The 25,696-nt window shown below is 32.0% G+C and overlaps 1 protein-coding gene across 2 annotated transcripts in view; it reads left to right on the forward strand.

Annotated features, from left to right (window-relative positions):
• LOC129751670 (hemicentin-1) overlaps nucleotides 1-25,696 on the forward strand; it is a 1,296,938-nt gene that overhangs the window by 562,204 nt on the left and 709,038 nt on the right. For both annotated transcript variants that reach the window (XM_055747314.1, XM_055747315.1), the window contains exon 3: nucleotides 21,068-21,197. In XM_055747314.1, the coding sequence (XP_055603289.1) occupies nucleotides 21,068-21,197 (130 nt within the window). The remainder of the gene's footprint in view (nucleotides 1-21,067; nucleotides 21,198-25,696) is intronic.

Consider the following 25,696-nt stretch of genomic DNA (forward strand, 5'->3'; position numbering starts at 1 on the left):
TGTCAAATTTGGGCCAGATCGGATCACGGGAAGGGGTCGCTCAACGAGCCTGAAGTTTGTATGGGATTTTGAGACATTTTGTTCGGGATAAACATGAAAAACCAGTATTTCATGAACAACTTTGGTTTCTTTTGGCCGATTTCTTTTGAAAACGGGTTTTCTTAAAGCCCAAATTATGACAAATATTTCATTCGAAGACTGCAAATCGATTCGAGATTATATAAAAAAGTCCCAAATTTGGTATGAGATCTTGTACAAGGCCTATGATCAATTTTATCCTGCAGCGCACAACATTTTACAGGTTTTGAATTTCCCTTACAAATTTGGGGCAGTCTAATGTACATTAAACTAGTTCCTCTTTTCGGCCTATTTCGCATATCAAAGCCGGACTCATATGGATTGTTCCTCATACATTTTCAAGTATTTATGCCAAATATGAGATCTATTGAACTAAGTTCTGTTCTGCGCAAAGAGTTTTTGTGAAAAAAAAGTCAATTTTTCTTCAAAATTCTCTTAGTAGAGTTCTAGCAAGCTCCTGATAGTATTAAATTATAATTTTTGATTACATAGTGGTTGATTATTAGCAATTTTATGGATTTGTTTTAGATAAACGTTCAAAACACACCGAAAAAATTTAAAAAATCATACAGTACCAACTTGTACAGAAATTTAACTTACAAGTGGTAGGTTTAAAATCTGCATTAAATCCGAAAAAATTTTCACAAATTCTTTTCTTGTTAATAAAGCCCTGTTTATTATCAATCATTTGATGTTTAAAATTTAACTATCGCAAGAATAGGAGCAAAATTATTCGAATATTTATGCATCAGTTTTTGAATCATAATTATGTTCCTATTCAAGTTTTAGCTTCATGCAACCTGAAAAACGTGGCATCAAGAGAACTTGCATACAATTTGATCAAAGAGCGCGCTTTTTTTTAACTCCTGGCCCAGTCATGGGGTACTTGATTGAATAAAATATCTTTGCTTGTGCACAAGTTGGTGTGGAGAAAACTTGATTTTTTTTTTAAATTCAAATTTTTGCAAACATTTGTAAATAACTTGACCGCAATATATCCAATTTGTATGTTTGTTAAATCAAAGGAAAGGTAATAAAAAGGGCTAGCTGTACAAGAAAAGCTTTTTTTTCTAATTTACTGCAGATTTTCAACTTTCAACTTGTAAGTAAAATTTCTGTTCAAGTTGGTAGTTTATGATTTTTATTTTTTTTCGGTTTGTTTTGAACGGTTATCTTAAACAGATCCATAAAATTGGTAATAATATTGGACGCATTGGAGAATATTGGACGCATAGTGGTAATAACATCAACCACTATGCGTCCAAAAATTATCGTTTCATATTAATAGGAGTTTGCTAGAACTCTCATAAGAAAATTTTCAATAAAAATTGACTTTTTTCATAAAAACTCATTGCGCAGAACAGAAATTAGTTCAATAGATCTCAAATTTGGCAGAAATTCTGAAAAATGCTTGAGGAACAACCCATATGAGTTCAGCTCTGATCTGCATAAAAGGCCGAAAAATGAACTAGTCTAAACATTTGAGGATTGAAAAAAAAAATCCTACCGAGATGGAGCAGTGAAAAATTTGAAGTGGCAATTCTAGAGAACTATACTGTCGGTACCACTGGAGATGGTTCAAGCATCGTAGCACCTCATATGCAAAGCAAGGTTTCCATCATGATCACAGATGTGGTGAGCTCGTTCCTTGTTTTTTTACTATAAAATTGATCTTTTTGAGCAAGTAACCTACATAACATTCAATTAAGTACTCGTATATTTTATTTTACATCAATCCTATTTACCAAGTAGGATTCCCAATAAATAATCCTTCCCCATCTTTCTGAACACAACATTCTGGGTCGTATGAGTTCTCTGCACCTGAAAAATTTCATTAAGCTTCCCTAGAATGACTACATTGACTTGTCGCGGTGTATTTTGTAGAGTACCGTACTGATCTTCAATGGCAACGCTTGAAATGAGTATTGAATCAAGGTACTCTTGGCATCTTGTGTTGTTCTTGATTATTATTTGTACTCCGAGTATCAGCCAATTCAAGATGTGTGTAGTCACCTTTTGCTATGCTATGCTATGCTATCAAGTAAAAATATTGCAAAAGATTTAACCAGTTATTCGAGAATAAAAGCTTCAGATCAACGCCATTGAATGAAAAAGTACTCGATAAATCGCAGAAAAATTTAAACGTTAAATTCTGAATAGGTACAAATATGCTTTATCTCGAAAACATTGAGGCATTTGATGTTAAAAACGTAAATGCATCATAAATAATAAATTTTATCGGTTATTTTTTTCAAATCAACATTCATACGCGAGAAACGCCTTTGACTCTCAATGTGTTAAAAAAAAGTTGCAAGATTGCCCGGTTTTATCTGAATTTGGCCTAATATTTAATTCTAAATTTAAGAACAGTTTGGCCCGGCTCGGATGCCCGGAATTCATCGAAAAATGCCCTGATTTTGCCTGGATTAATTCACTTTATTTGACAAATCAAATAACAAAAAATTTATTGTGTTGTTTTTTTTTGTTTATTCCTTGAAAACGAAAATTTTTTTTACCAAGATTTATAAAAATTATCATGAAAGGTTTTTTTTAAAGCCTTGGTTACGAGTTTGAATCATTCGATGAATTTTGACGAAAAACATATTTTATCTTTGACGTTTTGAGAAAATTTGCCAGGAAATTGCCCGGAATTTCGGTCTTCAATTTTTAAATCAAATGCCCGGATTTTGCCAGGTTTTTATATGAAATTTCCCGGATGTTTCCAGCCCTATTATGTGCTGAAATAATTCTGGCAAATTGTGTGTCAAAATGCTCATTTGAATTCCATTTGCAAAGAAAAAGGGTTACCTTTTGACAAGACGATTGTGTATTCAGATTTCGTATTTTATTTTCAGATCTCAGAAATTCAGGTTTTGGATAATAAATCAACAATTTGAAATTTAAATATGAGCAGAAAATTAAAACAAGAGAAAGAAATTTTAATTTGTTTTTTTACAGTCTTCATTCAGACCAAATTTTCAAAATAATATCTATAAAATAATATCAATATCAAATAAATTTTACACTCAAAACAATGGATCAAATTTCAAAATTATAATTTGTTATTTTAACATTAAAATTAAAACACATCAATAGTGAGATATTCCAAGGTTAACAAATGAATTATCAAACATTTAAGACAATTAAATGTTTGGATAGGAATCAATGACGCTCCGTTAAAAAAGGTATTAAAAAGAATTAGACACTGTTTCTAAATAACAGAATTTATAGAAAGCTATCTGACCTGGTGTGCTTTCCTACCCCTTCAAATTTCAGCTAAATTTAAAATTGAACTATTTTTTATGGCATCTGAGCTTCTGAATAGTCTTTAGTCTCATCGTAACTTGAAGGTTTTAAGGTTGAAAAAGCCACCCTTTAGAAAAAGGAGGGACATCCAATACAATAAATTAACCTTTTAAATTGATAAAAAAATCCCTTTTTTAAGCGAGACGAGTATTTAGAAATAGGCCAATTGTACATAATCAAGTGCCAAACTTTATGAAAACACTAAGACATTGGTTTTATTAATAATATGTATGTTACGTTACATATATTGAATATAAGAGTCTTAATTCATGGAAATGGGAAGCTGCAATCAATACATTGTATCTTCTAATTTTGTAAAAACCTATTTGTCAATTCAAGAATTCATCTTATTTTGTAAAAAAGTTTACGTTCATCAAGTTCAACAAAAATTCTTGAGGATTGTTGAAATTGTTTAATTTTTTGTTATTTTGTATGGGAGCCCCTCTTTTTAGATTTTTAGGGGTTTTAAAGTATTAATGAAACTATTCCCGGTCTTGAAAACGGCCCACACCATATTTCACGTTGATTGGTTCAGTAGTGAGTTTGTTTAAGAGCCTCCTTTTGTCGGGTTCTCAGCGGTTTGAATGATTTATAGAATCCATTCTCGGGTTTTGAAAAGGTTTCACATCAATTTTCACGTTGATCGGTACAGTAGTTTCCGAAATTTGTTTAAATTGTGTCAAATTTGTGTTTGTTTTGTACGAGCCTCCTTTTTTGGATTCGCAAAGGCTTGAAAGTATTATAAAAACCATTCTCGAGTTTTGTAACGGCTACAAACCAAATATTACGTTGATCGGTTCAGTAGTTTTAAAAAATTGTTCAAACTGTGTCCCATGTTTGTTAATTTTGTATGGGAGCCCCCCTCTCTTTAGGTCGGTTTGAAAGTATTACAGAAAGTTACTCCGACTCCAAAAACTCTTACATACAAACTTTCATATTGATCGGTACAAAAGTTTTCGAGTCTATAGAGAACAGACAGACAGACAAACCTTCATTCATATATTTATAGATTTTTTTTGAAAATTTGAAAGTATAAATAAATAAAGCATTTGTTTCTTCGAAGAACTAACAGTTATGCTTTTTCAATCGTTATTTTTTTGGTTTGTTTTATTTATCGAGGGATTAACCAGATGATTTTACCCTTTTCAATCTTTTGATTCTTTTAGGGTCATATGAATCTTCATTGGTATTCATATACACTGGAGTATTGTGTAAAACATAAGAGATGATCTCCTCACTGGAAATATTAACCCTTCGTTTCATAAAGTAACAAATTTGCAACAATTAATGTATGGAAAAATGGAAAAATTGTACTTATTTTAATTTTTTTTCTAGATGTGCTCATCATTTTCAACTGTTTAAAATGATTTTTAAGGAAAAATAAAAAAAATCATAAAACGAAGGGTTAAATTTTACCACATTTCAACGCGATCGTTTTAAAACTTTTATTCTGACTTCTTCACGATTTTGTTGTGCGAAAATTATGTTTTATTTATAATGTTTTTTTTTTTTGTAGAGAAATGAATCCAACTTAGATGAAATTTCAGGGACTAGATAAGGGAAAATTGATGTTGAAAAACATGCGAAAAAAATTCGCCTTGTCTCCCGGTGAGACTTGAACCCACATCTTGCGCCTCTCCGGGGCCCATGTATTAACATTCTACTACAGGAGACCAACCTGGCGTATGAATATTATACTGGTTGAGTGTCGATGTCTATCGGAATGAAGGGAATAGTTCTCCCATGTGATCATAATCATTTTTCCTGGTCTATTTCTATTCCCATCTTTTCATCTTACGGTAGTTGGACTCAAATTTGGATATTTTAGGCACGGCAAGATTTGCATTGCCTTCTCATATACTGCACGGGTTGTCAGTTATGATGAGAAATGATGCGTTTGCCGTATTTGGATATCCAACCAAATTCGGTGTTTGGCACCGCCTTATTTTCTATTTTTAAACTGTGACCCAAAGATGGGTCTTGACTCAAACATTCAGTCAGCGAAACTTTTTTTGTAGAGAATCTTTGGGTCACAGTTTAAAAATATTTATTTATAATTTTTTATTCATTTTATCATTTTCATTTTCATTTATTAGTGTTCTTCCAATCCTATTTGTTTCAAAGGTGCCGTTCGCTGATAAATTTCACATTTATTCATAACACTAATGGTCTTGGTTGGTAACATTTACAAGGTTTTCAGAGCAACATGGTAAAAAGGCGAGGGAGTGTTTTTTTTTAATTTACTGAATTTATATTTCACGATACTTTTATGAAAAAAACATCATTGTTAAGGTTGCCAGAAATTTTCACGCACGAATCTGGGCTGGGCAAATCTAGGCTATTTTACCTTGAAACCTGATAAAAACAGGGCATTTGGTTTCAAAATTTTCAACCCAAAAACCGGGCAATATCCATGCCAACGTGGTCAAAACCCAAAATTTGTTTTCTGATTTGAAGTGAATGCATCCTGGCATCAGAGCATTTTTAACGAAACGAGGAAACCATCCCGGTCGGACCTTTTCCAAATATTGTAACAATTATCCGGGCAAGTCCGAATAAAACCGGGAAATCTGGCGAGCTTCGTTATTATTCCTTTTTGATAATTGCCGGTACATAATTATTAAAAATTATGATATGTTACACCTATATCTTCAAAAATGTGATTTTAAATCACAACTTTGTTTTTCTGCCCTGAATATCAATTCCCATCGGAGGTTCAGCCCTCATTCAGCCAGCTGTTAATACAATTAATTGATTATAATTAACTATTCTGATTTGCTTCGCTTTAATTGAACTGCTAATTGTGTTTGTTTTTCCATCCTTGGTGCTTCAAATCAATCGGTTTGTTATTGAATCAGATTGGCTCCGATCATCGCGCAGTTTGTGCTAACTACACATAGGTATGTATGGGATAGTATCTCGTTCTGGATGATAAAATAACGTGCCTGACAAGCACGCACGCATCAAGCCAGCCACACGCCAATGATGCAACATTTACGCACATTTATTTACAAAACTGGTGCCGATTTTCATGACGATGATGCTTGGAAAGTGTGAAAAAATGTGAATGTTACACACTGGTATCGTCAATGGCGTGTGACTTTCAAGCGTGTGCCACACTATATTTTGTCGAGGAACAACCGAAACGAAACGGTAGGATGAACCATTTAGCTACCGCAAACAGGACGAGAACACAGGAGGGAAAACGAGAACAGGGATAGAGATCCCAGCACAGATAATCAAAATATTTATGAATCATTATTATTCTGCTTTAATGGAAAACATTAATTAAAATGCATTTCATGTGTGCTGCTTTAAAGTGGAAATTTATTCACTGCATGCACGCATGGTACAAATAGATATTGCTACCGTGTCGGTATTTCGACTGGATATGGAAATCGTTATACGGGTACATTTGCAGCACGTTCTGTTGAAATAGACGTACTCCATTTAGAATTTTCGGTACAGCTAAATGATTTGGAATTTTTGTTATTTTGTGTTTGATAAATTTTCAAATAAACAACAACTGGTACTCAAAAACAGGAATTTAAAAAAAATCATTATTTTACTTTTATTTAGTCACGTCTGTAAAATCGATTCTTCCATTATTCAAACCCTGAAACTGGTGTTTTCAAAATTTGTGATAAACATTATTATTTTCACCGAATTTCAACGTGTTAACGAAATTATGAGAGTGTCTCAAGGGCTCAAGGTAAGCTTTGATGAAAGCCAAAATAAATGACAACTTATAGTCTCAAGAAGATATTTTTCGCTACTGCTTAAACAAGTATAGGGTAAATGTAGCCGATCTTGGTCATGACATAGTTGACTAGTTTTTTTTTTCCCAAGTTTGTAGCCTTTCTGTTATGTGCATCTTTGAATGTCCATCGACAAACATAAAAGCTTACTTGCCTAGATTACAGTTAAAATTTGTCTTGGTTGAAAACTGCAGATTGTTTGCGATCAATCCTTTCATATTTTCCATTAAAATGCTTCCTATTGTGGTGCTTTTTGAGTTCCTAAAATTGGCCGTTTAAAAACAATGTTTTGAATTGTTTTCAAAAAGTGGAAGTGCGGAATGAAAATAAACTTTTCGAATTAATACGCATTAAGAATAAGGTATGCTATTAAGTTAAAAATAAGTCTTACTTGTTTTTTTTTTCAATACTTTTTGTTTGTTTGTAAATTTTATTTCTATGAATTGAAGTTAACACACAATAGTGAATGTTCAGAGAATTGTTTAATCATGACATGCCAAGTTGAGGCTTACTTTCTCTATCTTACTTTTTCTCAATGGATGTTTTGCCTTCGGAATATCATAAGGTCTTACATTCCCTGCCATCAGTTTAAAGTTTGGATTTCTAAATGAAAAGTGCATGCGTATAAATTGGATATCCTATTATGAAAGTTGATTTCCATATTTTCAAATTTGGAAAGTTTGAAGTGCTGCATCTGACGTTTTTAACGGACAACCAAATAATTTCCCATAATGAAAAAATTCGTATACAATACTAATGTCGAAAATGATCCAAAATTTTGTCATGTGATATCTTTATGGCTGCTTACATCTTAAAACTTGATCAAAACTTCTCAGTTTTAAGAATTCAGATGCATGTGTAAATTTTTCCCTGATTTTGATCATAATATTTTAGAAATTATGTCTTCTGGAATATCCCTGTTTGAACCTTCTTATTGGAAAAACCTTGAAATTCAAGCTTTAAAAAATCACAAACTTCTAAAACAATCGTAAACTTACTTTCACTTTGCTGACTTTTCTCTGATAGTATATTTGAAGTGATTGTATAAGTTTTGGTAAAACCAAAAATTTATAATTTTAAATCTTCGACGAAGTTTTTATTTATTTTACACTAATTTTATATTTTGAGTGAGGATAATGATGCTGAATTATTTCAAAATCATGAATTCTAAAAATAAATCATTACTCCGTAATACGGTTTGCAAAAGTACCTTGTAGAAATGTGTGCTTTTTGAAGTTTGATCTAAAACAGAATTTGAATTGTAACTTTAGCAAATAAAAAGCATTCAAAATGAAAAAAAATTAAGGGCCCTGACAAATTTGTTTAAAATTTGTAATTGTTTGATCTAATTTAAACTAGAATCTGAAAATTGGCTTATCACTTCAAACTAAAATAATTGTTTATTTAAATTTAACATTTGAGTTGAAAAATTCAAAAAAAGTTCTACCTTAAAACGGGGTGAGATTGATCACTTTTTTCAATGTTTCTCGATTATTTTTTCTGTTAAAACGAATATGGCATGTTTCATATTATTAAACCAGTACTGGACTCCTATTTAATGGTTGTAGAAATAAATTAGACTACTTTAAATTGGATTTTGAGTTCAGTTTCATATCTGCTTAGAATTTGAAACATTGGGGACACATTGATCAGTCTATATTTTGTCTGTTATAACGAGTTTACTTGATCATAAAGGATACAAAATACCTTCATAATATTTACAAATGCTTGTTTATCAATTGCAAAGATAGTTCGGAATTAACTCAAATGAGATTAAAAATAATCATGAAACTCTACCAAATTAAACACAATACTTTCGGTGGCTCAAAGATACTAAATTTGTAACTTTTGGTTCAGTAAATTCTGAGATAAACAATGTTGAATTTCGGTGTTTCTTGGTTCAGATTTCTTCAGGGTCTAAAAAAAACAATAGTTATCGCCAACAACAAATCCGTACATCAATTAAAATCGAAAGATGGACCATGATGCTGCATACATTAAGGGACTAAATATTTTAACATTACTTATAAAATTTTAACTACAAAACAAATCAATTTTGTCTTCATTCAATTTTCTTGGCCCTCGGACAGTTCCGCTTTAATTTTTTCTTTCAAATTTTACCATTTGATAGGGTTTCTAGGCTTTTGTACTAGACTAGCTTACTCTAGGAAAACGTCCCTATTTTTTAAATATCAAAAATTCACCTCAAAATACAACAAAAACTACACGAAAACTATAAATTTACTCAAGAGAAAGTTGAACTGTCACATAAATCAATCTGCTACTTCTAAACGCTTTGATTCTATCAAAAAGGGTGTTTGTTTGCGAGCCTTCGAAAAAAAGAGATATTTCAAAATTTTGAAATAACATTTTTACATTCATTTGAATTTTTCAAAAACAACCCAAGTTTTCCCCAATTTGAAACTCAACATTTAGGTTTTCGATTGTAGAAAAAAATTAAATGATATTTTAAATTAAGACTTAGTTATTAAGTATTGATTATGTGGAAAAACACCTGATCAAACGGCTGATGTTTTGCTTTGAGTTCAGAAATTGAACAAGAAATTTCAACTCCAGACTTAACGCATATTTTTATAATACAACTAGCTGATCCCATCCGAGCTCTGTTTCGCTTTGAACTTGGAATATGTCATGAACAGTTTGTATGAAAGTCAATTGCCGAACATTTTCTAGATGCACTTCCGAGTTCATTTTTAAGTAAGAATTGCAATAATATTGGACGATTACTTTTTCTGTCGTCTGCTACTGAATTTGAAATCAGGAATCAATTGACCTTGCCAACCAAATATCCCCGTGTGTGAATTTTGACACTCGATCGTTGCATAACAACGCAATGATTGCCAAAAAGTTAAACTCCTTTCGGTGGCCTCTTATACAATTTTTTATATCTGTAATTGATTGCCTTTCTGTCAAAACTCCCGTGTGCAAATTTTCAAAGCAGTCTATTGCATAATAACGTCAATATTGCTAAAAACAGTGAATAATTAATTAATATGGACGACCCCTTTCGTCGACCCCTGGCAAAACATTTGACATCTGAAATCGATTGCCCGTCCCCGAAAACTACCGTGTACAAATTTTCATCCCAATCCGGTGTCAAATTACGGCGATATTGCAAAAATATTGAAAGGTTTATATGGACGACCCCCTTTGCCGGCCCTTTGAACTGAATTTAATAACTGAAGTCCATTGCTCGTCCCTCAAAACTTTCGTGTACCAATTTTCATCTGAATCCGATGTATGATATTGACAATATCGCATTTACAGTGAATAGTTAATATGCACGAACCCTTTGGCCGACCCCTGTTTTTAATTTGGATAAGGGGTCGTCCATAAATGATGTCACGCGTTAGGGGGGGAGAGGGGGTTTCGATTTTTGTGACAATTTGTGACATTGGGGGAGGGGGGTCAGCTTGAACGTGACATCACATATTGTTAGAAAAAATGGCAAAACAATAACAAATAATGTTATCCTAAATTTAATAAAATTATACTACGTAAACTTTATGAGCATAAGAAAGTTCACAAGAAAACTTCCACTGCAACACTTAGGAAAGTCCGCCCCACTAAAATTGTGGCAAAACGAGTACAGGAATGCTAGGCTATTCTAACCTCTGAAAAAGATTTGGATTGCGAATTGATTGAGAAGAGTAACTAGATTTGAATGGTTTCTCAGACATCGTCGCTGATGCTGCAGCTACTGCCTCGACTTTTTTTTTAAAGACATACACCGTCTTAGCCGATTTAGGCTTTACAGACTGAATAAATGACGTGGTCAACTTAAGGTTAACATTTAACGCCCAGATCCCGGTTAACAGATGGGAATCGAACCCATGCCGTCAGTGGATCAGCGGTTACCGTCTTACCACGCTAACCACTCGACCATTGAGACTTTCCCGGTCATTGATATGGAAGGTCATCAACATAATCTTTGGACTAATGATTTAAATGTGTTTTAAGCAATGATTGAAGGCTTGTTAAAAATTCGTAATCTTTTTTTTAATTCTTTGATTAAAACTGATAAATTTGAAAGAAATATAGATTTTTAATCAAATTTCTAAAGAGTTCAAAATTTTATCCCGGAAGGGGGGGGGGGGGTTGAAAACGTGACGTAATACAAAAAGGGGGGGTGACGTAAATTGTGACAATATGTGACAAGGGGGGGAGAGGGGTCTAATTTTTCCAAATTTTGCGTGACATCATTAATGGACGGCCCCTAAGTGAAATGAATTGTTTGTCCCTAATAACTCCTATGTGCAAATTTTCATCTCAATCCTGTATAAAAACGTCAATATCACTAAGATATTAAAAAGTTGATATGGACGACCCCTTTTGCCGGCCCCTTACACTAAACTTGACACCTCAAATCGATTGCACGTCACTCAAAACTATCGTGTACCAATTTTCAGCTGAAAACGATGTATAATAACGTCAATATCGCAAAACAGCGAATAGTTAATATGGACGACCCCTTTGGCTGACCCCTAACCAAAAATTTGACACCTGGAATCAATTGCCCGTTTTTTAAAACATTCATGTGCAAATTTTCAACACGACGCGACGAAAAGTAACGTAAATATCACGAAAACAATATTTGTCTATGTATGTCCGAAAATCTGAAAACATTTTTCATCATTCCTGTTCATAATGAGCGTCCATGCCAAATTTCATCTCTCTAGCTCTTAAGACAGCTAAGTCTAAAGAGGACAAACAAACAAACAAACAAACAAACAAACAAACAAACAAACAAACAAACAAACAAACAAACAAACATACAGAAATTGCTTTTTATGTACATAGATTTTGTTCTGAGGTACAGTGAAGATGGTTTTTAAACTGGATATCCGAAGATATTTAAAAGAACAGGAATTTTATTTCCATTTAAGTTTCCATCAATATTAAACATCAATAAAGAGTTCAAATATCAAGATTTGATTTTCAAATTATTTACAAACTCCTTACTCTTTGTTTTGAATATTGTTTTTAAGAAATAATTTTCTTTTTTGAGAATTGGCCATGGATTTTTTTCGAACTCAATTGTTTGGAAAGAATGCAAATTGTATGATTTCTATAAAGAAGTCATAAAACTTAATAAAAATTTGGCGGAATTTTCCGACCAAAAACCTTGGTTTTTTAATGTACGTAAAACAATGCTCCTTACTCTTTTGAAGGAGGAAACAAGGGCCATTCTGAATATCTCAGAGGTATGTCGAGATAAAAATCTCAATCCAACTGGCATCGTTGTCGCTTTGCGTAAGCATATTTTTCTAAATGTTGTTGACTTAAATAAGCATCAGGCTCGTGCGAAGGACCCACCCGTGAGGGGGGTTTTTGAAATACAAATTTAGCTAGAAATAATAAAAATATGAAAATCGATTTCTTAAACCATTTTCCTACTCCTGGCCATCACACAAACTCCAAACACAAATAAATCATGTTAAAAGTATCAAACCAATGCTATTTCCGGTAAGTCGTTAGAAAGTCATTCGAATCTCTGTTCCTTATCCTGAACTAAGACATTGCTTAAAAATCATTCTAAAGTAGTCAAGTAAACAAATTTGAAATTAATATTTCCGAAACGTCATCAAACGAATGCGAATGAAAATTTCGAATTAAATCAGAATGTAAAACTCCGGCCTGAGTTCACATAATAAGAATAAAAAAAATATTTCACCAGATACAAAAAAATTGAAACCAAAACTATATCAGATCAGCTCAAAAATTAATCATGATTAAAAATTGGTTACCAAACTTTTTATAGCACAATGCAACAAAATTCAAAATTTTTCGAAGTTCACAGAATTAAAGTGCTTATTTTGACTGATTTTGGAGCTCTGCGTTTTTGTTTTCCAGATATCTCTTGAAAAAAGGTTAAGTTAATAAAATAAATACACAAAAAATTTCTTGGATGATATCTAAAAGAGTTCTATTCTTATCTATTCATATTTTGAAAAAAAATCAGAATTTACATTCTTCATAGCATTGTATCCCTGGAACCATACATTTTGAAACCTCTCGTAACATTTTTAAATTGTTTGAACTGTCTGTGCGAAATATGAATCCTTGATTTATCAAAGGATAATGAATTGATTCAAAGTGAGCTTTGAGTTTTCATGTTGGTTCAATAGTTTACCAGATACTTTGATCAATTTTTCTCAATACTAATAAATTTTTAAATTTCTAATCATCTCAATTTACATTTCTTTTCCACATTCACAAAAAGGGTTGATTTGAAAATTTTGCTGAATTAATTTGAATTTGAAAAAAAATTTAATCATGCTCAGAAACGTGAGCTTTATGGATTATTTTCAAACACATAATTGATAACTAAATTCAATATGTTTAGGAAAAAAGAAAAAAAGATTTAGTAAAATTATTTAGCGCAGGTTTTATAGTGTACAATTTTTTCACACGTGGTTATAATATAAGGTCCTGGAAAGGACAAAAGGCAGAAACTTTATTTTTCTTAATAAAAACACAAAAATTTGAAATTGAAATACAAAGACAAACTTTTCTTAAATATAACAAAAAAAAATTGACTAAATGTCAGTAAATTTATTAAAATAAATTTAAACAATACCATCCCGATCAGAAGAGAAAAACTAAATTATATCAAGATGAGATATTTTGATATTCAATTTTTTCCTATCTGGATGAGTTAAAATATCTGTTAAAATATCTCAAATTATATCAAAAAGTCTATGCAACCATAACTAAATCATATCAACCGTTGTTATAATTTAAACAAAATTATAACTCATCCAGATAGGATATATAAACTAAAAATCTTATTGGATTTGTATGCAAAAAAAGATGGCGATAAAAAATGAGAATCGAGCTCATCACTTTTCCAATCCCATCCCATCCTACCAATTTTGCGTCCTTGCTTACTACTCTACCTGAGCTTCATAGAAGTTAGTTGTTTAATTTCGTACTGATTCTGCATAGCTCGATCCTGGCTGCTTGTTTATAGGGACGGCGCGCAAAGACAGGCAGCCGTTTGCGTTCCATAGAATTGGCCAATGGGAATTCACATAAGTGTACCTGATGAATTGGAATTTTGATGGGTCAGCCCGATCGGGATCGGACAGTTGGAATTCTCAAAGGGAATCGTGCGCACGTGAAACAGGCAGTCGTTTGTGTGGATTGAAACTAGACAATGGGAATTTCTATACGTTTTCTTGAAGAATTTGAATCGGACTATTGGAATTTTAAAAGGGATGCGTGCGGACGGGCAGGCAGTCGACTTCGAGTGTAGTTCAGATGAATGGAATACATTGAAAGTTTACCTGATGCATTGAAAATAGAATGAATTGAAATAGGATTATCAGGATTTGAGAAGAAATACCAGATGTACCTACTGAAATGAACGTTTCGAAAATCCAATAGCCGCTTTTATAGCAGGCAGATCAAAACAGAGAAAAACAACAGCCCCCAGTCTTTTTCTTTCGACACATACTTCTAAATAAAAGTAAACAGGTTGATTATAGTACTTGATTGAATATAAATATTTAAGCCTTGAAAATATAAATAAAACGATGCCTCAAAAATTATTATTTTCATTCATATAGGTAATCGATTAATTTCAACTTAAAGCTTCCAAAAATGCGTTTGAAAGAATTGTTTTATCAAAAGTAGATATAATTCTGTTTTAGAAAAAACATAAACAACAAATCTCATTTCAAAACTATAACTGAATCAGATATAAATATCTCGCTGAGATAGGTTTGAGTAACGATTTTGATATGCTCTTCTGATCGGGATATGACCATATGAACCATATGAAAACAAATTATTAGAATTTATTAAATAACAAGTGAACAGTATTTAAGTTCTTATTTGTTTAATGATTGATTAGGTAGGTTTTTTCATCCTGAACTCAAATTTTTTGTCAGATTTTGTCTTTCAACTCCAGATTTGTTGATATGGAATTCATAAATTGAAAAATGTATCAGATGAAGATAGGAAGTTGAAATCGGAATACCGGTATCTGAACTTTTCATTTCACGTGGTTGAATTAAAAGGAATCTTTCGATTGCTTTGATTTAGTGGAATCAGATTTAAAAAAAACTGATTCCAAATTTGTTGATTATACTTCATTTAATTTAGAAATAATATTTTGATAATAATGATGAAGATTGATAAAAAAGTTTTTTTAGTTTCCTGTCAAGAGGCGAATGAATTGAATATTTAAAGCCTTTATGAATAAATCATACAACAAATCATAAATTTTCAAGTTTTTTGAAATTTGGAAAGACATCATTACATGTACTTCTGATCTTACTGAAAGAGTTAAAAAAATGTTTTTTTTTAAAATTTGTTGAAGCTTGCAAACCAACTTGATTTTTGCATAAAAATATCTTTAATTCAATTTGGTCTTAAACTTACATGAACATTCTCCAAAACTCTCGTATGACACAGAATGGGGTAATCAAACAAAAAGAAAACTTCCATCACTTTTTTGCAAATAACTTGCAGTCTTGGGGAAAGTTTAAAACTTCTTTAAAACCTTTATTTAAAATTTTTATTGTGTTTTAAAGTTTTGTCAAAAACGTCAGAAATTTTTTAAATGATTACAACTTGTTCATAAAATTATTTAAAAAAACAAAAGCTTTATGTTGCAAATTTTAATTCAGGGCAACCAAAGTAATCAAAATAAGCTCTTAAATTATTTGCTCTTCTTTGCGATATTTATCAAAACCCCTTGGAATTTGGAGTTTTGCACTTAAATAGAAGATCAATAACCAAAAAAAAATGAGATTGTAATTGGTTTCCTGAAATTATTTGATATCAGCATTTCTAACGGCATAAACAATTTTTGATGATCAAAGTGATCAGATAGAGGGATACTAGGTTTTTTTTGTTTTAACTTATTTTAGTAGTTAACACCTGTCACATGGCTACTAACTTGTTGATAAAAACCTTTCTTGATGAAAATTTCTTAATAGAAACGCATTCTTAAGACGAGGAAGTTTTTTTGTTTGTGAATAGTTGAGTTTCAATACAGAAGTTCAATTGAATTATAAATCAAAATTTACAATTCAAAATTAGTCAGGCCCAACAAAAATTTGCTCATCATGATCTTAGTTTTGTCATGTTGTTTCACATGAAAGAAATTTTTGATGAAACACCAATAAGTAAGCCTTTGACCCGAATGACAATTAATAAAGGGTCTTTAATAAATACTAGCTGACCCGGTGTGCTTTGCTACACCTTCCAAAAATAAATGTAATTTGTTAAAATTTATTCAAATTTAGATTTTTGTAAGTATTTTTTAAAATCAAACATCATCATAGTTCAGAACCAACAACTTTGAAATAAGAGCTGAAGCTCGAGTTACAAACTGCAATTCTAAAATGGTATATATTATTTACTGAAACTTGATCTCTAATATTGTTTTCAAGATCTGTAATTTTTTTTTTCAAAGCTTCAAAATAACTTAAATAATGTCAAAATTTATGGATTTTCAGCCTTTTTCCACCTGGAAGTTACGAACTTCCATAAAAACATTTGTCACATCTGTTTTTGAGTTATGCCAAAAATCCGCACGCAAAAAACCCTCTTTTAAAATATGGTCCTTTCTTTGAAAACCTCTTTATCTTAAACTTACATGGGAGCTCCCCCATCTTTTTCAATTTTGTCCCCCGCTGCTCGAAGAATGTAGGCGATTTACCCGGCTAGAGTTTACATAAATTTGTAATTGAAAAAAAAAAAGAACTGATGAACTTTAAAATATTGTGAATGAGTGTACAAATTAATGAAATACCTTTGTCAACCCAGTGTTTGGAAAAAAAATTATGTAAAAAAAACAAAAAATAAAGATTGAAGAGGCTGTTTTACGCCTACGGAAGCATGAACTTGAAAGTAGTTCAACTCCCGCGTGCTTTTCCTTGCTCAGAAAAAATTCAAATATTCAAAAAATGTTTGCAAAATCCAATTTCTAAGTTAACATTTGTCCCGTATGTTGGAGCAAGTATAAATGCAAAGCTTATTTTCATATGTGTCAGAGTAATGGCTTTAAAATGGATTTAATACGTATTTCTGTTTGTTTGTTTTATCAAGTTTCATTGATATATCTGCAGTATTCCTGCCGTATAAATTTATGTTTGGTACTCCACTTTCAACGAAAGCTGTTTAAAGCAAACGACCTTCATTTGCAAAGACATTTAAGAATTTTAAATATCCGCTTCAGTTTCAACATTCGGAATACCCCTTCTGATCTTTCCAACATATTGGATCATTTTGAAGATGAATTTCTTAAAAGTTCGACGTTTGCCCTTGCCACACCATGTAAGTTGACAGGAGGGAATATTGTTTTTAACACTTTAAGAGTATTTGATTTTGATTCGATTGATAAAATACCAATCCGTGTCACATCTAGGCATCATTTATTTCCCCGTGCTGTGTACAATAAAGCGACAAAAAACACATCTAGGTTGCATATCGCCCCCACGTGCATAAGAAACATAGGTACTTGGTTGAAAAACAGGCGCCTGATTGTCAAATTTTTCAAGCGATCAATGAACAGAATGCTTTAGTTACTATCCACTTGCGACGACGTTTGCTTGACCATAGAGACAAAAAAACAAACCCCTCAAAGAAGAGAAAATCTCTAAAAATGGATGCCATGACTTTTCAATTTCAGATTTTGGCAAAAATGTCAATCTGGGTCTCATCTAGGCGTCATTCATAACCATGTTCTGTACGAATGAGCTAGGAATCAAGTAGAAAAAAAATCACATCAAGGCTTCATATCGCCACGCCTTGCATAGAAAATATTGAGGAATACGCGCCAAAATATTCCCACTGATCAGTATGCTATGCCTGGGTTACTATCCTTTTGCGACGTTGGCTCGACGCCTCGACCTTGGAGACGAAAAACAAACCGCCCAAAGGAAGAAAAAATCTCGAGAAAATGGATGTCATGACTTTAATTTGTTCCGAAAAACTACAAATTTTGTATGGAAGCCTCCCCTCCCTTAAGTCGGATGGAGTTTTGACTATTACAGAAACCATCCCCGGCCTCAAAAACCCTCAGATGCCAATTTTCACGATGATCGGTTCAGTAGTTTCCGAGTCTATAGGGAACAGACAGACAGACAAACATTCATTTTTATAATATATAGATTAATAATAATAATAATAATAATCAATAAGTCACACAAACGCAACCAATTTGCAAATAATAGCTTGTGGGGAATCGTGGGCCACATTTTGTTGGGTACCTTGAGCCACCTATATTTTTATGTTTTTATATACACTCAGAACTTAAAATATGTGTTTCCTATCTATGAAATTTTTCTTATGCCAAAAGAAGAGTTGTGAAAAATATTTTGTCCATCGTATATAAGGAACTTTGCTGAAACGTTCGCGAGCCAGGTTTTGATAACTATCCGATCATACACAACTCTCTTTTTGAAATTGTTTTACAAAAAACGGCATTGTGGTTAGTAGTACGTTATATAGCTTATTGCGTGGAAAATTTTCCAAATTTAAATTTGTATTTGTTTCAAAAAAGTATCCGCGAATTTAGATGGAACAATAGAAAAATTGTAAAGAATTTGTTTGATTGTAACTTAAATATTTGTTAAAAGTATGAAAAGAAGTGTAATGATTTTGTAAATGTAGGTTTAGTTTTTTTTGTTCAATAAAAAAAAAATGCTATAAAAAAAAAACATTATTTATTATGAAATTTAAGTTTTGGGTCAACTCATAAACTTAGCATGTTATTTGGTGAATTTGGATTTGGTGGCCCACAATTCCCCATCATTTTTCAAAATCCAAAAAATATTGCTTTTTTTTAAACAGTCTGAACTTGGGGGAAGTAACTTATTAAAAGTTAAGAAAATTGCCTTATGATTTGTTAGAAATGTGAAAAACCAAACCATTTATTTTTTTCTTTTTATCTTTAATAATGAAAAAGTTATGAAACAAAGAAAAACAGTGGCCCATGATAACCCACACTCTCCCACTCTTTTTGGTGGTGCAGGATATTGTTACCCTTAAAAAAAAACTTTTCTTATTTCAAACTCGCAAATTTTCAAAAATTCAACGGCGTTAACAGATTAAAACGGAGTGGGGCAGTTATCTTAAAATCATAAAATTGTTTATAAGGTACACCGGGGCAATTGTAAACGTTCAACTTTTCTCTGTTACAAAAAAAGTAAAAAAATATTTCTTCTTCTAGAAATTGTTGTTTAGACTCAATCAAACAATTTGACATAGATAAACTAAACTTTCTTTAAATTTTTCACTAAAAACACGGCACTGTTTGATCACACACGAATTTAAGAACGTACTAGACATGAACAGTGTGTTTTTGTTTTGTATATTTTGGTTACAAAAAAAGGCATTCAAATCCGAATTTTCTTGAAAGGTGAGTACTTGAGACCGATTCTCAGGTGAAAGCAGAAATTTATGATAATTTTTCAATACACCCCGAAAGTTGTGAAAATAATATTCGCTCTTGTAAACCCACACAACGGGGTAAGTGCAAACGCGCCTCTAAGCCATGTAACATCAGCCATTTCAGAAAATTCATAACGAAAATGGCTTAGCATTAAATTAAAATGGTCAGAAGGGGTATCCAAAGGGTTGTATCTGAAGCGGATGTTCAAAGTTCCGTAATGCCTTAGTAAATGAAGATCTTTTGCTCAAACAACAGTCACCAAAAAGTTATAAATATTGCCAGAAAACAGCAAATATATTAATAAAAGTTGATAAAACGTACCAGAACATGTATTCAATTCATTTTATGACCGATACACTGACTTATCTGTGAATTAGTTGGAAAAAAGTATTGCGTTTGCACTTGCCCCCATAAACGGGGCAAGTGCAAACTTTGACATTTTTTCACAAAAGCACCGTTACTTTTTACAAACATTTTTTAATTTTTCACTTTCAACGGGAATATGTTGAGAAATATTTTAGTGATGCAACGAACGACAATTGATAATTTTTAACATACATATAACATATTTTTCTAGGACATGTGAAAGTTGAACTATGGTGAAAACCGTTTGCACTTGCCCCGGTGTACCTTACTTAAAAATTACTCCCACTGTTACGATGGGAATATGTTAGAAAATATTGGAGTCGTATTTTGAACTTAAAATAAATTGTTCATGTTTATGTTGATGAATGTGGCTAAAAAAATACTTGGCTTGGTTCGAGACCAAAAAAATGTTAATGCTCTAATTCCTTTGTTTAATTTTGTTTTGTGAAGAATTCGAATAAATTCTGGGAATATCCGACTAAAGGTTTAAAATCTGACGATTTTAAACGGAGGCAAAGTTGAGCAATTTAAATGTCAAATAATGTTCTTTATTTCCTAAGTTAAAAGTTCAAAAGAAAATAAAAATAAATTGCTCAAAATAATAAACCCCGTATTTCCTTTTTTTTCTTCTATTCATACAACAATTTTATTCGACACAATCTATTGAAATATTAAAGTTTCAGCATTTTAATAATAAACCAAAATTTTCATCTCCGGTGACAATTCTTGTCGAACATTATCATAGCGTTTGAAACAATCATTGAGATTATTTTCTCAGGTAACATTCCACCATTTCCTACTTTTAGCTTCCTGTTCAGCAAACAAACCCATTTGCTTTTCAAGTACATTCCGAAAGCTTTTCCACTTCCGTCATTTCTCAGTCGATTCCAAACATTGGGTAAAGAATGATGGTGGCGGTCAGGAAATAGCTTAACTATTATTTCCAACGCCATCTCACATGGTCCGGTTTCTGTTTTCAGCTGGGATCCCGGATTCAGAACCTGCCGGCTGCAGGGATACGGGAAGTCATTGCTGGGATGGCTGTGTATATTTTATCGTAATTAATGCAATTTTCCTTTTCTCTTTTTCTTCTTTTCGCTCTCCACCCCCTCCTCCTTCGCAACGATAGAAGTTCCGGTGCACGTGGAACGGGTTTTGGTGAACGATACGGCTCAGATCAAATGTGATGTGTCGTCCAATTTGCCTAACGACCGGATACTGCTGGTGGTGTGGTACAAGGACAACCTTCCGATCTATAGGTAAGTGAAATGGGACCGATTTTTTTTTGTTCTGATTTAAGCCCTTACCCATCTCGATGGTACAATTAAGGGATATTTAATTCATATTAAATTTTAAAGAGTTATGGGACACATTGTATGGTGGTTATGTGATAAAAAGTGTTGTTCATTTAAAGTAAATTGTTGATGGTATTGCAAAATTATGTAAATATCCTCGATAACGATAAAGCTCTTTTACACAACATAAGGTCAGTTTAATTACAACGTGCAATCTGAATGAAAAAATAAAGTAAAGTTCTAGTTCCTTAACATTACTTTTCCGAGATGCAAATGATTTAGGAGCTAATTTTGACTAGTTTGGCGCTGATTTACCTTTTATTTCAGAGATAATTTCTAATATTTAGTATTTAAAAAATCCCTGATCGAAATGGTGCACTTTTTGGCAAAAGTAATGAAAATTTCAAAGATATTAAAAATAAAACTTTTAATTCAATTATCAATTTTGCCGAAGACGACTTGAAAAAAAAAATCGTAATTATTGTTTTGCTTAATTTTCTCTATTCTTTAAAAAATATAGAATTTTGAAGAATTTTCAAAACAAACTTAAGGTATGAGGATTCTTAGCTATTTATTTAAGTATAAGTCAAAACGGTTTACAGTTTCCAGGAAAACTGTCAAATGAGTTCTGGTCTTTTATATCAAAATCTCATGGACGTTCTTGGGTGATGTCAGAATTTGTCTGGGAAGAGTGGTGTACTGTGGCTACCCCTAATGTCTTGGATGTGTGTTGAGATAAAAATCTCAATCCAGCTGTCTTCTGTAGAACAAAGTCTGCCATTTATTTCCATATGTTCCAAATGGATTTGGTGGCCTACAATTTCACTGAATTTTCAAAAATACAATGTCATGAATTTTTTTTGCATAATATATTTTCTAATATAAAGGTTATGAAGCCAAAAAAAAAGTAGCCACTCTCTTCTATAATTTTTAAAATGTTTTAAAAGTGAAATTTTGTCAAAAAGCACGATATCTCAAAAACTAGACAAACAACAAAAATTCTGAATGCGTGATTGAATGGAGGGTAGTGAATGAATTAAAAATTGTTTTTTTGTTTTTCATAAACAGGTTATTCCCGATTTTTGTCACCCCCATGATGCATTTCAGGGTGACAAATAGGGACACTGACAAAATCGGGTAATTTATAAAACTCGTTTTTATTAATTCTGTTTAAAATAATCTGAAACATCAGCTATGTCATTTAAAACAGTGTAGGGTGTTTTTTTTTTTTTGTGTGTGTGCTTGATAATTTGCTTGATAAAGGGATTTAAATAAGTTTTAAAAAATATATTGTTCTAAACAACTTCCAATAAAAAAAACTGACAATTGGGGGAGCATTATTTCTGTTTATTTAGAATGAAGCTGCACGGATATTAGACAACATAGTTGATTGGGCTAAAGCTTTAGATTTCTTGATAGATGACGTCATCTTCTTGTGGCGTGTTAGAGAGATTGCTTTGTAGAAAGCTCAATTAAGGCCTTCAGAGCCTTAAAGGGTATAGGAGAAAAAATTTCGATTTAAAGTTTACCGACCAGTTTTTCATTTTTCAAGCTATGTTTGGTGAATTTTCCAGATTTTTAAAGTTTTATTTACTGTTGGGTATAACCTAAAGCTGAGTAAGATGAACTAAGCTTGCATCGATTAAGAGAGCGAGAGCAAACGGAAAATGAGAACTTGAATACCCTATTTCAAATAAGGAAATAAGTTCTCGTTCATTAGTTTCTTGTAGGGGAACATGCCCTATTATGCGCCACCTAAGCGAATTGCTGATTTTCTATGTATTCCACGTACAATTTGTGTTAAAAGTGGGTGCAATCGTTGAAGAAAATTGTTTTCTACAAATAACTATGATTTTTTATTACTCAAATTGCTTTAGTTGCTTCAAAAACTTGATTTTTAAAAACCTTATTCAAAGCCACAGAACAAAACTGTGTTGCAAATACGCGCCACCGTGTATTCAATACGCACCTAGCAGCCGAACACACCCGAAAGCAGCCGAAGACCGAAAACACACCAATACTAACCGACACTTTGAATGAAAATAAAATCAAAATGAACTAATCAAAATAAAAAATAAAAAATAAAAGTAGATTTTTTGGGCTGAATTAACGCTCAAAATAAAGTTTTAGACATTTTGTTCATTTTCAATGAAAATTGGCCTTTTTGAAAAATTAATGCTATTTTCAGCCTACTACGATTGGCGCGTTATACGAGCGCATGGGCCGTGATAGAACATACCCATAAAAAGCATACCTTAGCGAGTTCAGTATAATTTTTTAGCATTAAATCGTAGTTTAGATTCTCCTCTATCGATGTGTCAGAAAATATTGTCTTATTCGTTTTTCTCTGCTTGGTGACACCTTATTGAAAGTGTTTTAAAATTTAGATCGAAATGAAGAAAAACCTAAATTGTGAAATTATCACGACACAGGAGCATTTTAAGGAAAAATTCATACTTGCCATGACCAATCACAGCATTTAGAACAAATTGGTAATATTTTGCAGGCTTAAAATGCTTCAGATTCTTCAAAACAAGGGTGGCGCGTATTAGCCACATGGGGCGGTATATGAACTTTTCCCCTACGTGGAACCGTTTACTCGAATTTTTTTTTATTAAAACGATTTTTCTTCATCCGACCTCCACTTGCTGGAATACATCATCTTATAACATTTACATACCTACTTTTGCTTTCGAAAGAAAAATAAAAATTTTCGAAACATATATGGAAATTGGAATAACATAACAACTTGAAAGCGCGTTTTCTCGAAATAAGCTATTTCGTAACTATAACTCTTTGGCTCCAAGGGTGCCAAAACAAGCTTGTTGAACATATCGATGATTTTTTGTGATGCTTTATTTATTATTTTGATTGTATTTACCAACTTTATTATTGTTCAAGTGTTAATAAAAACACTTATTTAAAATCGGACATCTTATCTTTGTGTCATTCATTAGTCGCTATCGATGTTATCATGTTGTATAACAATATTGTCAATTGACGCGATATCAATTAATAATCATTGCCAAAGGAGAAAGTTTGAATCTGAGTATTTTTACATTTATTAAAAAAAAAAAATAGTGACAAATTCGGGTCAGAAAAGGTGACAAAATCGAGGGCAAACAAAATCGGGGATTCACTGTATGTAGGTTTGTTTGTTTGTCGCTTATTAGAGAATAATTTTACTCTAATTGGTTAATTTTAATACTTTCAAGCGCCATATCATGAAACAAGAGGTGAAAGACTAAATCTGATAAATGATTCGAACTCAGGGCGTCAAACCAATTATTAAAACATATGCACACAAATGTTGTTCACCTGAATATGTAATGCTTCGTTCCATAAATATTGTTTTAAATCACCAATCAACTTCAAATTGGATAGAAAAAAATATCACAACCGTCACAGATCACCGATATTTCAAAACTTTCAATGACTGCACTGAAATCAAGAAATATCAAACGTTATCAGAATTAAAGTTTTTTATAACGCTTTTAAATTTGTACTTCAATTTAATGTAGAAGAGACGCAAATGTTAAAGAGACGAATTTTTAAAGTTTTACTGGATAAAATAAAAAAAATTGTTGTTTTTTATGTCAAATAAAATTGCAACCTTTGCTTACACTCAAAGATATATCTTATGAAAGATATTTTGGAATCGTTCAGAAACAATCTACTTAAAAGATAGTCAATTTAGGAAGGCCTTGCTGTTCTTGGTTTAACTTTTTTTAATAAAATAGCTAATATTTCTGTCAGGTATAAAACTACAGTTAATTTTATCTAACGATGGGAAATAAAGTTCAATCTCATGGTTTAGAGATAAAGGCAAAAAGCAAATTATGAGTTTGAGCCTAGAGTTTAGTTCCTGGGGAAGAATTCCAGATTCAAATGAAAATTTAAAAAAGTAACCTCAGTAATGGAAAAATTTGAAAAAAATCGAAGTCTTTTGTTCGACTTCAAATGAGATTTTTTTGTTTGTTATTTTCAACCCCGGTAATTTTTATTCAGGAAATAAAAAACCCAATATTTTGAAAGACTGAGAAAAAGATACTAATGCAAATACTGCCGTTTCAAGCAAAATTGTCTCATGTGGAAAAACGCGCAAACGAGAAAAGCGCGACTGAAATTATAGCTTTATTTCCAATTTTTTGTCTCTAAAACTAAAAATCCTCTGACAATTTTTCGTAGTGGACAACTCAAGTTAGTCATTTTATAATGGTTTTTTGCCAAAAAAAAATACTTTTCCTACAATAAACGGAAAATTAGAGCCAAAAATGTTTCGTGTGTCACTTTTGCGTAGAATCAAAACGCAACATATGCTAGTTCTACGAAAAACTGTCATACGGCTAAACTTTTTCTTTCATTTATAAAGCTCGTATAATTTTTAATTTTTAGAAAAAATCAAGTTAAAACGTAATCTGAGAAATACGTTCATCTTTGTTAATAAAATTGTATAATGGAGT

This window comes from Uranotaenia lowii, chromosome 3, assembly GCF_029784155.1.
Source record: "Uranotaenia lowii strain MFRU-FL chromosome 3, ASM2978415v1, whole genome shotgun sequence".
Classification (NCBI taxonomy): domain Eukaryota; kingdom Metazoa; phylum Arthropoda; class Insecta; order Diptera; family Culicidae; genus Uranotaenia; species Uranotaenia lowii.